This window comes from Pseudochaenichthys georgianus, chromosome 12, assembly GCF_902827115.2.
Source record: "Pseudochaenichthys georgianus chromosome 12, fPseGeo1.2, whole genome shotgun sequence".
NCBI lineage: Eukaryota > Metazoa > Chordata > Actinopteri > Perciformes > Channichthyidae > Pseudochaenichthys > Pseudochaenichthys georgianus.
Window position 1 is genome coordinate 11,709,547 of NC_047514.1, and position 14,783 is coordinate 11,724,329.

The 14,783-nt window shown below is 41.0% G+C and overlaps 1 protein-coding gene across 4 annotated transcripts in view; it reads left to right on the top strand.

The window, feature by feature from the left end:
• bcr (BCR activator of RhoGEF and GTPase) overlaps nucleotides 1–14,783 on the top strand; it is an 87,822-nt gene that overhangs the window by 37,499 nt on the left and 35,540 nt on the right. For all 4 annotated transcript variants that reach the window (XM_034095746.2, XM_071204978.1, XM_071204979.1 and 1 more), the window contains exon 2: nucleotides 8,679–8,863. In XM_034095746.2, coding sequence (XP_033951637.1) covers nucleotides 8,679–8,863 — 185 coding nt within the window. The remainder of the gene's footprint in view (nucleotides 1–8,678; nucleotides 8,864–14,783) is intronic.

Consider the following 14,783-nt stretch of genomic DNA (forward strand, 5'->3'; position numbering starts at 1 on the left):
AATCAGTACTCTTGCTGAGCAGTACTTGTGTACTTGTGAACATTATATTTGTCAAACGGTATAATGTTATCATAACGGTAACAGCAGGGTATTTTAAGCATGTTAGCATTAGCATTTAGCTCAGAGCAACGCTGCACCACATTACAGCCTAAAATAGCTGCATGCGTTGCTGTAGACTTTCAAGTCATAATGTGACCTAATTTGCACTGAAATATCATGTCTTACAAGTCAGGTGTTATCTTGTATGGTAAAACAAGCACCCATTAGCTACCAAAACATTGCTTTTAGACTACTCAAACAGAACAAGTTTGCAGTTTCAAAGTCAGGGAAACTAAGAACATCTGGAATTGTTGTAAATATTAGTTTAAACTAAATTGATCTGCCAACTTATTTTGTTCTTCAATATTAGCTTATTGCCTTTTAAATACAAGTAATTGCATTACAAAAAAGCAAATACATTGATGTCTAAAATCTTAGTTCTTCAGGTGTTAATGAGCCCAATTTCTAGACAGTTTAACCGCCGTTTAAATTGTTTCGTCACACATTTCTAGCTTCTTTTACGAGTAGATTCATGACCAGATGTAAAAACAGTTGTCGATGTGTTCTTTTTTGTTTGTTTCTCATTCTATAAACCACATCTTAATGAACTATATCAGTCATACTCTTTTCTATTGGGTCTTTTGTTAGCATCTTTAAACCAAGTCCAACAACTGTGTCAAACTAAAATAAATAGCATTCCTATCAGTCCCATTCATTCTATTTTAATCAAGCGCATTAGAGAATTTAAAACCCACACATTACTTATGATTGTCCGCAAAGTGTTTTGCAAATAGCAATGGAGGTTTAAGAGCCAGCTTCAGAGCAGATAAATTAATGAGGCTGCTCTCCGCCCACGCTGAAACACACGCAAATGCTGTGGTGCTCATGATGCATTAAGTAGAGTGTCGGAGGGCTTAGATCTGCCCTCAAGATTTACCGCCGTGGTGAGATCGCAAACAGGCTCCTGCAAGGGCCAACGTGAAAGAGGAGAGCAGAAAGGAAAGGTAGTATTTAGAAAAAAAGCAAAAGAAAGCTCCGGTTGTTAAAGCTGAATGGAAACGAAAGAGCAGATATAAATGTGGTATTATTGTATTTACCCTGAAGACCATACACATACTGTAAATACCATTAAAGATCCTAAATGTTGTATTCACTTAGTCTACCATCCTAAAAGCCTAGTCTATTCTTCATCACACATAACCATCTTTGCCTGTAGAAAAACGCAGTCTAATGAGTGCTGAGCTGCTAATTTAGCATGCTGTATTATTAATCAGAGTCTCTGTGTGATTTTGCAGCAATTTGAACGCTTATTTCCCCCATAATGCTTCGGGGGCCGGGGTAATGAGTCTCTTTCCTAATGACTTTAGCAGTTGATAGAAAAGACATGACAGGCGCTTTACGAATCAAAGGTTTGTCTGGCAGGATGAGGGGAGAGTGATGTGTGCGGTTGAGCATGTGTCCGCCGAGACGGTAGAGCGCTCTCCTGGAAGTCGCGTGTGATCAAAGGCAGCGACGGCATGATGAAGAGAGAGAGAGAGAACATATGTAGAAGGAGACAGAGAGAAGTGGGTACAGAGGAGGATGTAAAACACTCAGTGGTGAGGGAAGTTGACACAACGTACAAGAAATGACACAGCCGTGTGTTGTTATTTACCTTTGTGTCCACGTCTTTAGTTCTACTGTAATTATGTCTATTTTTGTGTTTGGGTCCTTTTCCTTTGTATTAATCTGCCACCTGCCTGCCTGCCTGCCAACTTGTGTCTTGTTCTCTCTGTCTCTTCTCATCCTTCTTCCTTTTTATCAAATTATTTTCTGTTACTTTCCATCTCTCCATGTATTTCTACTTTCCTATACTGTATATCACACTCGTCTTGTGACAGTGATGCAGAATGCCAATGCAGCATCCCTTGCCTGAAAACTCTATAAAAATGAGGCTCATCAAACACAGAAATTATTAGCTTTTTCTCTGTATTATAGAATTAAAGATCATATTTGTTTTACTGTTTTTTGGACAAACATAAAATAAATCTTAACTTGCTGCACCAAACTCTTGTTATGGCACCATACAGTACATGCTTTTATTTAAGATTAAGTAAAGTTTGACTTTCACTTTGCTGATGTCTCTTTGACATGAATTACCATGAAAGACTCGAGAAACATGATTGGCACTAGTTGTAGTAATTAAGAGTCAGTATCCTGCATAATTGTCCCAACACTGACTCAAATTACACCACTTAAGACAATGTGTCATTTTTGTACAGCCCCTTCTAAAACGACATAAGGCCTTATAGACTTTGACTTTTACATTGTGTACTACAACGGCTTCTCCTACATTAGTAGTGTTTTCTTTTGAATCCAAGTAAGCAGCATATGGGAAGCCACAGGCGATATTGCAGGTGAATGTAACTCATCAGCACTCGCAGTCTAGCTGTCATAGCTGTCATATCTGCCACTGTTTCTTTCTCTTTGGCAGATATTTATGGCATAGAGAAACATTGACAAGCACCTGCCCCCATGAGTAGTTGAGGAAACACACAAAACCACACATAATCAAAAGTATAAAAAGGGTTGTAGCACAACGGTAAAACCAGCACCACTGCATGCTATACACAAACAAATACTTCTGCTCATATCTTCTCCTGAACTATGACTTCATGCCATGTCTTTTGTCCTTTGTATCATTTTTCTGTCATCTGCGTTCTGCCTGTCATTCCTCCATCCTGAGAAAAAGGGACAATTACATCACTGCAGGTGGCGATGTTCGTTTTTAAAGAAGTAGCATTCTTTTCTCAATTTGGCGGTCGTCCCAGCTTTCTAACCGAAGCCGTCGGCATCTGCTGCTGGGTTGTATCCGCAGAGATTATCAACGCTGAGGCAAAGAGATTTCCTCCAAGAAACAAATTGGTTTATTATGATTTCTCAAGTCGAGTAAAGTTGATCATTCAAGTGGGAACAAGGAATTCACCAGCAGATAGACGTCAATAAGGTGATTCGATTGTAAATAAGAGGAGGAGAGTTATTGTGTTACATAGGGAATGTGTGGTCCTCTCAAAGGAGCGGTAGAAATTCAAAAATAAATTCATAAAATCAGAAGAGCTTTCAGGGAGACATTGCCTCTGCGGGAGTGGTGATTTATTTAGCCAAATACACGCTTTGCTTATTCCAAGGCATCCTTCACGGCAATTCTTTGAAGAATACTTTAGGGTTCATACAGTATCTATCTTGTGAGAGTCCCCACCTAGTTACATTTAATGGTTTATATGAGGCATTCAAAGTGCCAGTGGTGACCTCGTGTGAAAGTGAATAATTTATCTTTAAACTGTCCCCAGATAGTCGCATCTTCCTAAGCCACACCTCCAGATTTTTCTGCCTCACTTGCAGATATTGAGGACTTTTAGGAATACAGTCACCAGTTTAATTTGACACACTTTGCATCTTCTGCCCTCAATGACAAGATAGTGGCATTTATCAAATGAACTGCTGTCAAGTGCCAGTGCATTCGCAGGAGGATTATGAGTGAAACGCTGTTCATTTGACGGCATGTCTGTCCCCCCCCAGCGACGCTGTAGCTGAGCCTTCACTTTAATTTCCACAGCCTCCCACTTTCTCGCGCCTACCAGCCCCCTCTCTTTGGAGCAAAATTGTCTCTAAATTGGATATTTAAGGGGAAGTGGGAACTCAGGGGAAGGGGCGCTTTCTCTCAATCGTTTCCTCTCCTTGCAGCCCCCCACTTCCCTTTCCGTCATGGTGTACAGTACAGCCAAGCATATGTATTTTACACCATTTCTGAGGTGCATTTTGGAGATGGGGGGCATCTTATTTATCTCAAGTATCCAGACTTGGCCTCTATAAAAAGCTAAGCCCTTCCGAATCCAACACAGTGTTTATGAATTAGATTTAATGAGGGGGAAGCCATTAAAACACACCATTTGATCTCTGATTACAGACTTCTCTCATCAAATAGCCGGATTAAGAGAGTGTGTTGTAGCGTAACATTAGGATCCTATGGGGCTGGGTGGGGTTAGTGTGACTTGTGTGTGTGTGGGGTGGGGCTATATTGTTTGGGTGACAGTCGTCGTTCTATAAATGCCTCAGAAGCAGAGGCAGATTTATGACGGCCATGCTCTTTGGAAAGCGTGGGGGGGGGGGATGGAGAAGCAGCTCTCACTTTCGAGGATATCTTATGCCTCCTCTGAGAGTCACTCCCCCATCGCTCCAATTTCATGGCTGTCTGTCTATTGCATTGTCTTTGTCTTCTTTCTCTTTATTGCTAGTCATCGTTTTCTTACTTATTATTGTAGTAATTATTTCTGCCTTAATGGTGGCTCATTTCATCCTTTTTTTTGTCTCAGGCCTCCTTTGCTAGAGCACTTGTTTCCTTTGTCAGAGAAGCCTTTTAATTCCTTGTATTTGTGAGGGTGAGAGAGTGAGGGCAGCTCATTCATACAGTAGATGTTATATCCATTATGACTGAGAGCAAAAACAGGAAAGACTGAGACACAGTCAAAGAAAAAGGGCAGAGAGGAGGTGGCATGGGACAAAGAATGAACAGTGGCAGAGGGTCTGCTGAGTGGCCTCTCAAAAATGATGACACCCGGTAGTGATTAACCTGTTGTACACTTGAAACGGCTAATGAGGCACTTACACAAGAGTCGCTTTTTGCAGGTCAGATTTAGCTGTCAGTTTAAATATAAATGTTCTTAGCTGATTTAGGAATATATATGTTTTCTTGGGTTTGACATTTTGAGGAATGTGCCTATTTGTTTTTGTTGGAAGTAAAAAACAAAGATGGAAACCTCTCTTGTGTATGCTAATATGGAGCTACAGAGGATTAGCCTAGCTTAGACTGGAAGCAGGTGAAACAGCTGGTGGGGCTCTGTTCTCCCGGCGTTTGGACTTTAAACTAAGCTAAACTAATTATCGCCATGGTCTTACTCAATATTTCCCAGACAGATATTTAAATTATATTGGAATTCTCAAGAAAAAAAGCTTTATGCTAAGCTAAGCTATTTATCTGCAAGATCACATTTTACTTTCACTTTTATTTATTTTATACAGATTTTTTAGTGATATGGATTTTCTCAAAAGGAACTGCGATCTGATCAAATAAAAGAGAACAACATAATGATTACTCTGTGGTAAAGTTTTTTAACTTTGTGATTCAGGCAAAATTTAGTCTGTAATAAAACATTTATTGAGGTTGGGCTCAAAGCAATAGTCTTATCATGTACGGTATATTCCTTTCTAATTGTGTCACTTACCAAAAAATCCCTTCATCAAGCATCACACAGGAGTAGTAATGAGTTGCGAAGAGCTTGGATGTACAGTCTTTGAAGCCCAAAGTTATCTATTATAAAGGAAGTCCCGTCAACCGGTCAGCATCACTTGACACTGTGAAACCCAGATACCCTGCCCGTGGTATTGTTTTGGAAAGACCCATGTGTTGCCATGGCAGCGGAGCACTAGCTATTCCCAGTGCGATTGTAGTTTTCCACCTGCAACAGGAAAAATACCTCCTCCCTCCCAAACACTGTTTCCATGCAAACATTTTATGAGAGTGTGTGTCTATGTGTGTGTTTTATTTCCTAGTGTTTGAAGCAGACTGAGGTTGTTTTATTGTGCCAATAGCTCCAGGAAGAAATCAATGGGTGCATTTTTTTTTTGGAGAATCAAAAAAGGCTGTGTGTGTGTGTTAGCTTTTCTGTAATATTTGCAGTTTATTCTTTTCCTTGGGGGGGTTGTATGGGAAACAAGAGAGGAGTGGAAGGTGCTGGTCTGTGAACAGCATGAGGAAGAGGCCAGCTGTGGTAGAGGCTACAAATCAGCAGAATCACAAATGATGTGTTCACAAGACGGATGGAGAGATGAGACAGCGAAAGAGGCAGTTAGATATATGCGAAGATCTAGGGGCATATAAACAATGTGCGTGAAAGACAGACGGAGAGAAACTGACTCAAGGCGGCGTTAGAAGCAGCGTCTGGGCCGAGATGAGGTCAGACGTGGACAGACTGAAGCCTAGTGTTTGACGTCCACAGGCTATAGTGAGCCATTAACAGACCTGTCAAACGTAGCCCCTCCCCCATAGGAAACTGCTGGTATAAACACTTTATTATAATGGAAGGCTAGTAATAGTCCTAACTTTTTTGTAATTTAGCAATCCCTCAAAGAAAACCTCTGGATTGTCTAGTTTTAAACATTATATTTAGCTAAACTGGAACTTTTTAGGTTGTAGCTTTTGTTTGTTTTTGACCTTAGACACATACATTCTCCAGAAGGCACCGTTGAGTCAGTCAGCGCTGCAGTGATTCACTACAGTTTATCATTATTATTCATGACTGTGTTTCCTTTTAACTAAGGGGTGGTTACAGCCTAACAAATGTAGTTTGGATCCTCAATATTTCTGGCCTCAGGGTTGTGTGGGCACTAAATGCATTCCACACAGACTCTCACACACACACACACACACACACACACACACACACACACACACACACACACACACACACACACACACACACACACACACACACACACATGCAAACACAAAACCTCACTGTGTTTCTAGTGACAGCATTTTTCCACAGCAAGGTTGTAGGAAGATCAAAATTACTCAAGCTATGCTCCCTAACATGGATACACAGAGGTGGGGTTACAAAAAGAAACACATTCCAGGATGCCTCTAATTTCCCACTTGGTGTGTTTAGCATCCACAACCCTTATGTTCAGACCGTCTGTGAATCAGATTTACAAATGCATATTGTCTTTTGTTAGTGAGTAACCTCTAAAAAACGTTAGATTTTGTAAATCTGGAATCTAGGCAGAAAGACAGTTAACTGCACTCTGCTACAGGCTGAATGTTTATGTGTGAACATAAAGCAGAACATGTATGGTTGATCAACACAAACAAAGTCTAAAAGTGATGGAAGAATTTGTAAAACAGGCACCACTCAGTTTGGTTTGCAAGATTTGGCAATGTGGGAAGAGTGTTTGCATTTTACACACACACATACACACACACACACACACACACACACACACACACACACACACACACACACACGTCGGTGTTTGCCTGGCAGGAGGCCGCTGGTCGAAGCAGGCGCATTTGGCAGCGGCCGCCCACAGGCAGCAGCGAGTACGAGAAGCGAGCGGTGGGTGGGCTGAAGGTCAGACGGGCCCTGAACACACCACCATTGTTCTTTCTATCTCTTTCCTTCTCACTTTGACCTGTGAAACATATGGCTGTGTATCTGCGGCTGTTTGTTTAGATATCTCAAAGAAAGAGAGGTGTAGAAACAATGGAGGCACAACATACTTTGGTAGCTGTATGTGTTCTAAAGCTGCTTTTAAAATAGTATGTACTAGAGTGTATTCTGCATGTTTGTGTGTTGACCGTGGCATGTTATTAGTCTGAGTCAGCGCAGAGGAGGCCGGCCTGCTCTCTGAGAAGAGCGGCTCTGTCTAATGTAGGAGTGGGAGGAGAGCAAAAGGTCTTCTTTGACATTCAAAGATGCATGATGTCTTCCCGTCAGCTGTTACACACCAGATTCCCCGAACCGCTGACTGTACTCTCCCCTCCTGGAAGCAGAACTATTTAAACTAAAACATGTTTAGTGAAAACCACAACTCTAACTTGGGAATGGGATGCATTTCCTCATGGAGTGCAACATTGTGAAACAAGTTGTTTTAAATCTAATTTGTAGTTTCTTTGCATCCAGCTTGACCTCTTGTTTGGTTTTTTTCTCTCTTCTAATTCTCCTCATAAAGAACATCACACATAATCCAATGCAAAACTACTTTGAGCTGGTATTTTCCCACAAAGAAAATGATTGCAGAAGCTGGTCAAAAGCAGGTGACAGAAGAATTTCCCCAGAGATGCTTCAGAAATCATTTGAACCTTGATCCAGTTTGTAGTGGTTGGCCTCTTCAATTGCCTCGTCTCAGAGCTGGATGTTTTGTATAAGGGCATGAACAAAGATGAAGGGGGAACTCATTTGGTGTGTCCTAGTTTTGTAGAGCCGCATTAATTAGTGTTAGAAAATGTACTTTGCGCTGCACAAGACAACCTTCTGTGAGCATCAGGCCAACCAGCAAATGTAAGACATGAGTCTCGACAAAGGATATTTGCTGAGATTGAAGCTTGCTTAAGTTCTTTGAGATATGAGAGTATGGATTTAAACTACTGTTTTGCATAACCATAATGACAATTGTATGCCTCCCTACGTCAGTGGAGTGCACCTCGGAAAGCTTCACAGTTATAGTAACTTTGGTGATTTGCTAAATGTGTCGATTTAGGGTGAGAGGTAGAGTGGCCATTCCCTAGTCAAAGAGTTGAGGGTTCAATCCCTCAAGCCTCTGCAGTCAACATATCAGAGTGTTCTTGGGCCAGAAACTGAACCCCAAATTCCTCTCGATTTCATGGTGTGGAGTGTGAGTCAATGTTTATCATATCTGATGAGAAAGTGACACCTTTTATGGTAGACTCTCTGTTTGAATGTCTGTGGAAATGGGTGAATGCTAAAATGTTCTAAAAGAGTGGGCTCCAATACTGAACAAGCTCTGATAAATGCTGTCCGTTTACAAGTCTAGATAAAAAAGTTAAAGTTACTAACAAACAGTTTTGTTTTCTCCTATCACAGACGGTCATTTCACCGGGACCCCTCCATCGTACGGTTACGATGCAGATCGCGCAGAGGAGCAGCGAAGGCACCACGAAATCCTGCCGTACATCGATGACTCGCCGTCATCTTCACCGCACCTCAGCTCAAAGAGCCGCAGCAGTCGGGACACACTCTCCTCCGGATCGCTAGAGTCTTCCAAGTCGGTCAGTACGCCTGCTGCCATTTCCTACTGCTGGGTATTGTATTAGCAACATTTTCAGGTTTGTAAAGTTACTGAGAATAGGATAGAATGTAATAGGCCAAGCTGCGAGCTATTTCATAGGAGTTTTCTTTCACTAGCATCATAGCGTGGTGCAGGGCTGAAGTTTTATCTTGTACGGCAACGGTAGTATTACAGTGGCTTCCTTGACAATCTTTTCAGAATTTGGAATATTGCAGAAAATAAGCTCTCTTACAAACAAACGCTTATGATACTTACATTTCTTGATAAGCTGGACACAATATCCACATACAGTATAACGTTCACTTTTGTAATTTTTAAGGCATAAATGCATTCAACAGAAGTTCATTTGAATTACATCACGGTCACATGACTTAAGGTCAACACCACCACCATGTTAAAGGCAAACTCATATTCGGTGTGTTGTCGTTTAGTGCATCATTTAGCCACTTGTTAGCTACCACCGTTTATCTGATACATAAATGCTTCACACCTTCAAATGTGGGATATTTACTGATGTTTTGTTTAGACGTAGAACAAAAAAAAAAAAATCTTAAGCTTTTGTCACCGACCTTATTTCATCCATCTAACCATAAACCCATTCAGAAAACTATTGACATCAAGATAAGGAACAGGAAGTGCTAACTCATTTTGAGGTTTTGGGACTCATTCCTGCATCACCCTATATCATATGAATGTAAATTCATGCTGTAATCACTCTTCAATGGCCAATAGTTGCGTACATTGACCTCAATGCAGCGCAGAAGTGGGCTAATCTATTCTTAGAGCAATCCAGAGCCGTCAGAAATACGTCTATTGATGAGAAATCAAATCTGCCACTTGATGGGATTGATATATGACGATATGGCCTGCCTCATAAACCCAGAGGCAGTCACCTAGTGAAGAAACTCATCCCCCCCTAAGAGTCTGGCTGTTCTTCTCAGGGTATTAGGCAGAATTAGCTATCACCTCCATCTCCCCATCACTGCCTTCATCCTCTTACCCTCCCTCCTTTACTCTTTCTTGTCCTCGAAGAGAAAACCAGTGATCTATGACGTCTGGTGCTTTTAAAGGTTGCCATGGAGAGGAGGCACACACACACACACACACACACACACACACACACACACACACACACACACAAAACCATAGCGTCAGCAAAGATGAGAATGGATTCCAGAGCCGGAATCTATTTCAGCATTTACACATTATTTCTTGCACCAGTGAATTTAACAGAAACAGATGAACATTCTAGAGCCATATGTCCGTTAAAGATGGAGAGGTATTGTGGGAGAATGTAATAGGCTAATACTGCATCTATCTACTGTGCCCTTGGAGGAAGTAATTGCATCAGTGGCCATGAAGCAGTATCAGTTGCTCCGCCCCCTCCGTCTGAGCGAGAGCCCGTCGATCTGATTGATGGTAGAATCTGCCAATACATGATGAGTCCCTTGACTGCATCTGACCTCCGACCTGTGATCCTGGAACTCTCCCTGATTTTAATTGATACACTCATGCACACATATAATGTCTTCTAGTCAGCACGAGACAAATGCAGAAAACAAAATGATGTCAAAGAACGTTTAAAGACAATGTATCTCATGTTTAGATGCAGAATATTAGAGAAAACCTGACGCTGTGTGTGTTTACTGTCAGTAGAAGTACCAGTCAGTAGAAGTGCCAGTTAAATATATTACACAGCCAAACAGCAATTATCCATCAACGAAATCCCCAAGCAGCCAGACACCCTCTCAATAACTGCCATAAAAATGGAGTTACCATCCACCGTCCTTGACTTGCCCTTGGACAGCCAGTCTTCAAGCATCATCCCAGTCTGCCTCCCTAATTGATGAGTCACAGCCCGGACGAGCTCCCATTGGCTGATGGTTTCGTGATGTCACTGGGATGAGTCATCACCATCACAAATATTGCTGATTTAATTTTCTCTTATGATCTGACTCTTCCCAGCAATGAGAAGGAAATAAGGGGGGGGGGGGGGGGGGGGTTCTGCTCAAATGTCTGAAGTATGAGAACTGGGCTTTTTTAAAACCATTTATTATGTTATATCAAGGACTGCAGGAGCCAATGTGTTCCCCCTATCCAAGTACTTATTGGGTAATCCATTACTTTTATAGATGTTTAACGAGATTGGGAATAATCATGTAACATTTAAATCTGGGATGTTACTTTTTGAAGTCAGTGGTTATTATGGCACCTCCCAAATTCCTCTTAAATCATGAATCATTTCCTCTGTCTAAATCCTCCTTGTTTTCTTTGGGCTATCGTCTTTTCTGACATCAGACATTGAGGCTACATCATCAGATTAGGAGGATTAGAAACATTAAAATCTCCTTTGTGAGGATCCATGTGATGAAAAGTCTTGTTACCTTGCAATTAAAGGCATGTTGTGATGCAGCACTGCGAACATCCTTGTAAAAAAACAACAACCCTGCAGACACCAACTCCATCAGCGTCCATCACGTTTGCCTGAAGTGCGGTTTAAATAACCCGAAGTAATGCTACATTTAAAAATATTTAATAATATTTCTCCCGCTGCATAGGGTAATTCTAAAACGGCTCCATTACTTAGCAGACATGTGGAGATAGGAAGCAATCACATTAGGCCTTTCAGAAAGCAAGGGATGGCAGAGCAGGATGCTAAAGAGATTAGAAAATGGAAAATGGCTAATAAGGTTCTCCCCTCTAACTCCGAATGTTTATATGAGCTGACAGTCTCCTGCACTCCATGGGTTAGAGACGGAGGGATTTGGGAATAATGTTATTACAGTCGCTGCTGCTCCGTTTCTATCTGCTCCTCGCTTCACAAATAAACACCGTTTGCATTGATTCTCATGTATCTCCTGCGAACATTATCTTTGCATAAACAAATCAGAAGCAAATCAGGAATTAGGGAGAGCACGATAGGGTGTTGAAAGAGCTGCATTTAGCATAGGTTCAAATGTGAAATATTAGCTCGTTTCACACACTGGATGTGAAGAAATAGACAAACCAACCCAAATATCCCCCGAGAAGAGGGAGATGTGTCTTGCTTTATGCCCAAAAAAGGAAGCAAACACCCCTTTTTAGTCTGAACCCAGAGATTGGCTCATTAGTTGCCACGGCGATGAATAAAAGATGATATGTCTGGAGATGAGGGTACTTCCTGGGGGAGTCGTCTGGGGTCTGAAACGATGAATACACACTTTGGTCTCCCCCTATGCTACTTCACTAACATGTGGCGGGATGTCAAAGTTGCCTCCTTGTAATTTCAAATGTTCTTGATGCTTTGAACGGAACCTCGTAATCCTGCAAAGGTAAAGTCAGACAGCTCATGCCGATACTTGTAGATCGGCAAGGACTCATTCATTTGTCATCAAATCACAAACATTCAGGGGGCTCTGTTTACCGCCCCAGGCTGTCTCTTTTAAGTCTGAAAGGCTCAAAGCCGCTGCAATGCAATAACACACATTTAGGAGCAATCATAACTACTTATAACTTATTTACCGTCAACTCCAGTTTATGAGGACATTTTCCGGCTTTTAGTTGTCTTAATGAGCAATTATGTGTACTGTTGTATACAGCAAGGATCCCCAGACAGCTCAGTGTGATGCATAATAAATGTATGTCTGTCAGAATGATGTCCTTTATGCTTCACCTGGGAAACAGACACAAAGAACAAGAGACTGTGGAAGTGTTAGCCAGAAAATATAATAAAACGGTAAGATAATGAGGAGGATGATGTGCCTTTTTCTTTAAATACTGTCCCGTTCTACTCAAAGTCTATGCCTGTTTGCTGTTAACCTTAACAATAAACAAAGAAGGGCTCCAAGGATTCATGGATTAGTTATTTGGCAGAAAAGAGACAGAAAAACAATCCTAACCAAAACAATTCCGTTGTTATATACCTTTTTTTGTGAGAATTGTTTGCATTTTGTTGTGCTTTATTGATTCTTGGTTGGACAAAAATTAACATAGAAGACAGAATGTGTGCTTTTAAGAAATGTAACAACCATTTTTTAGACCACCAAATATTCAATTAATTGAGAAAGTATTTGGCAGATTAATATATAATGCAAATAAGATAAGATAAGATGGTACTTTGTTGATCCCAATTTGGGATTTTTTCGTGTTGCAGCAACATAAAAGACGAGGCATTTTACAATAAAACAAAACTAGAAATAAACAAGAAAATAAAAAAGAATAGAAAATATACATGTTGAATTTGACCAGATATTATATATACATATATATATATATATACATAAATATGACATATGGAATATTAATATTAAATATTGAACAGAGTAAAATGTATAACGTGATTTATTGTACAGTGTTATTGCAGTGGGCAGGAATGTGTTCCTGTATCGGTCTGTTGGAGAAGGAGCTCCGTTGACTGTCCAGCTGCAGGTGGAGAGGATGGGTGGGGTTATCCATCATGGACAACAGCCTGTTCAGTGTCCTCCTCTCCACCACAGCTTCAAAGGGGTCCAGCTTGATGCCGATGACAGACCCAGCTTTCCTGATCAGTTTATTGATCCTGCTGGTGTCACCGGCTCTGATGCTGCCCCCCCAGCACACGTTGAAGGATCTCAGCTTCCTCAGAAAATAGAGTCTGCTCATCCCCTTCTTGTACACAGCAGACTCTATTTTGTGAGGAAGCTGAGATCCTTCCACGTGTGCAGCAAGATGCTGGAGATCTTCTACCAGTCTGTTGTGGCCAGTGCACTCTTCTTTGCTTTAGTTGCAGCCTAAAAGTAAATCATCTTTTCTTTATTTAAAGTAATGCAAAACTCTGTACACACGTGATTTGTTTAAAGCTGAAGGTTTATTGGTTGTAAGTAGAACGGTAACCACACGCAGCACAGTAACATGTAAATGTTGTGTTGTTTTTATTCTTGCATAGGCAGTGGCCATGGAAACAGGCTTCAGGTCTATTTACCCCTTCATTTAAATAAAACTGTACACCCACAGACATCCGAGTACAGTATGCTGAAATGCAGCTCACAGGAATACTGTTCATTATTTGAGCATACATATTTATACAATACCTGCCCTGTAGATATGTGCAGACAGTAACTAAGGAGCCAATTATAGAAATGATTGTTTAAGTTGTTTCTTAATCACAAATGCTAAACACTAATGCACGAATATGCTGCTTTTCTCTGATGTTGTCACGTTAATATTCAGCTTTTAGTCTGTTAGTTTTACACACAGGCAACTTTAAGTCACCTTCTTGAGTGTGAGGAGATTGTGATGGGCATGTCCACTCTTTCTGACATTTTATAGACAGACAAATACATCAATTCATAAGAAATAACCCCTACGTAAAACAAAGGATCGGATCCATCTCAAACTAACTCATTTCAGATCTGGCGATAAATCCATTTCTGAACCAGTTTATCTCACATACATTTTCCCATCTCGTGCTCTCGCTCTTGACCTTCCTTTGGCATCTCTCACATGAAGAACCCATATGATCTCTGTGTACAGTAAACATACACAGCAGCATTAGGGTGTAAAGTCTATAAGACTCGCAGAATGTGTAAACACTGAGAGGCAGGCATTACAGATGCTTTATGGAAAGTTGTTATTTGTTCAGAAATCTTATGGCTTTGTTTACGCTGGCTAAGAATCCGAGGAATTTGAATGAGAAGAAGCATATCAAGATCCAGCTTTCCTACATATAAACTATGGCTCCAGTATATTTCTCTTTTAATTAGTTTCTGCTTCCCATGGCCAATCATTGCCTCCTCTCACAACACTAACACGTCTTTCATAAATCCTCTTTACTCTCCTTCTTTTTCTCCGTCTAGCTATCTTCTCTCTTGCTTCCTTCTTTCTTTGCATCACTCCCAACCAGAAAGGCAGAGCAACGGGAATCCTGCCTTCTGCTGCCCTCT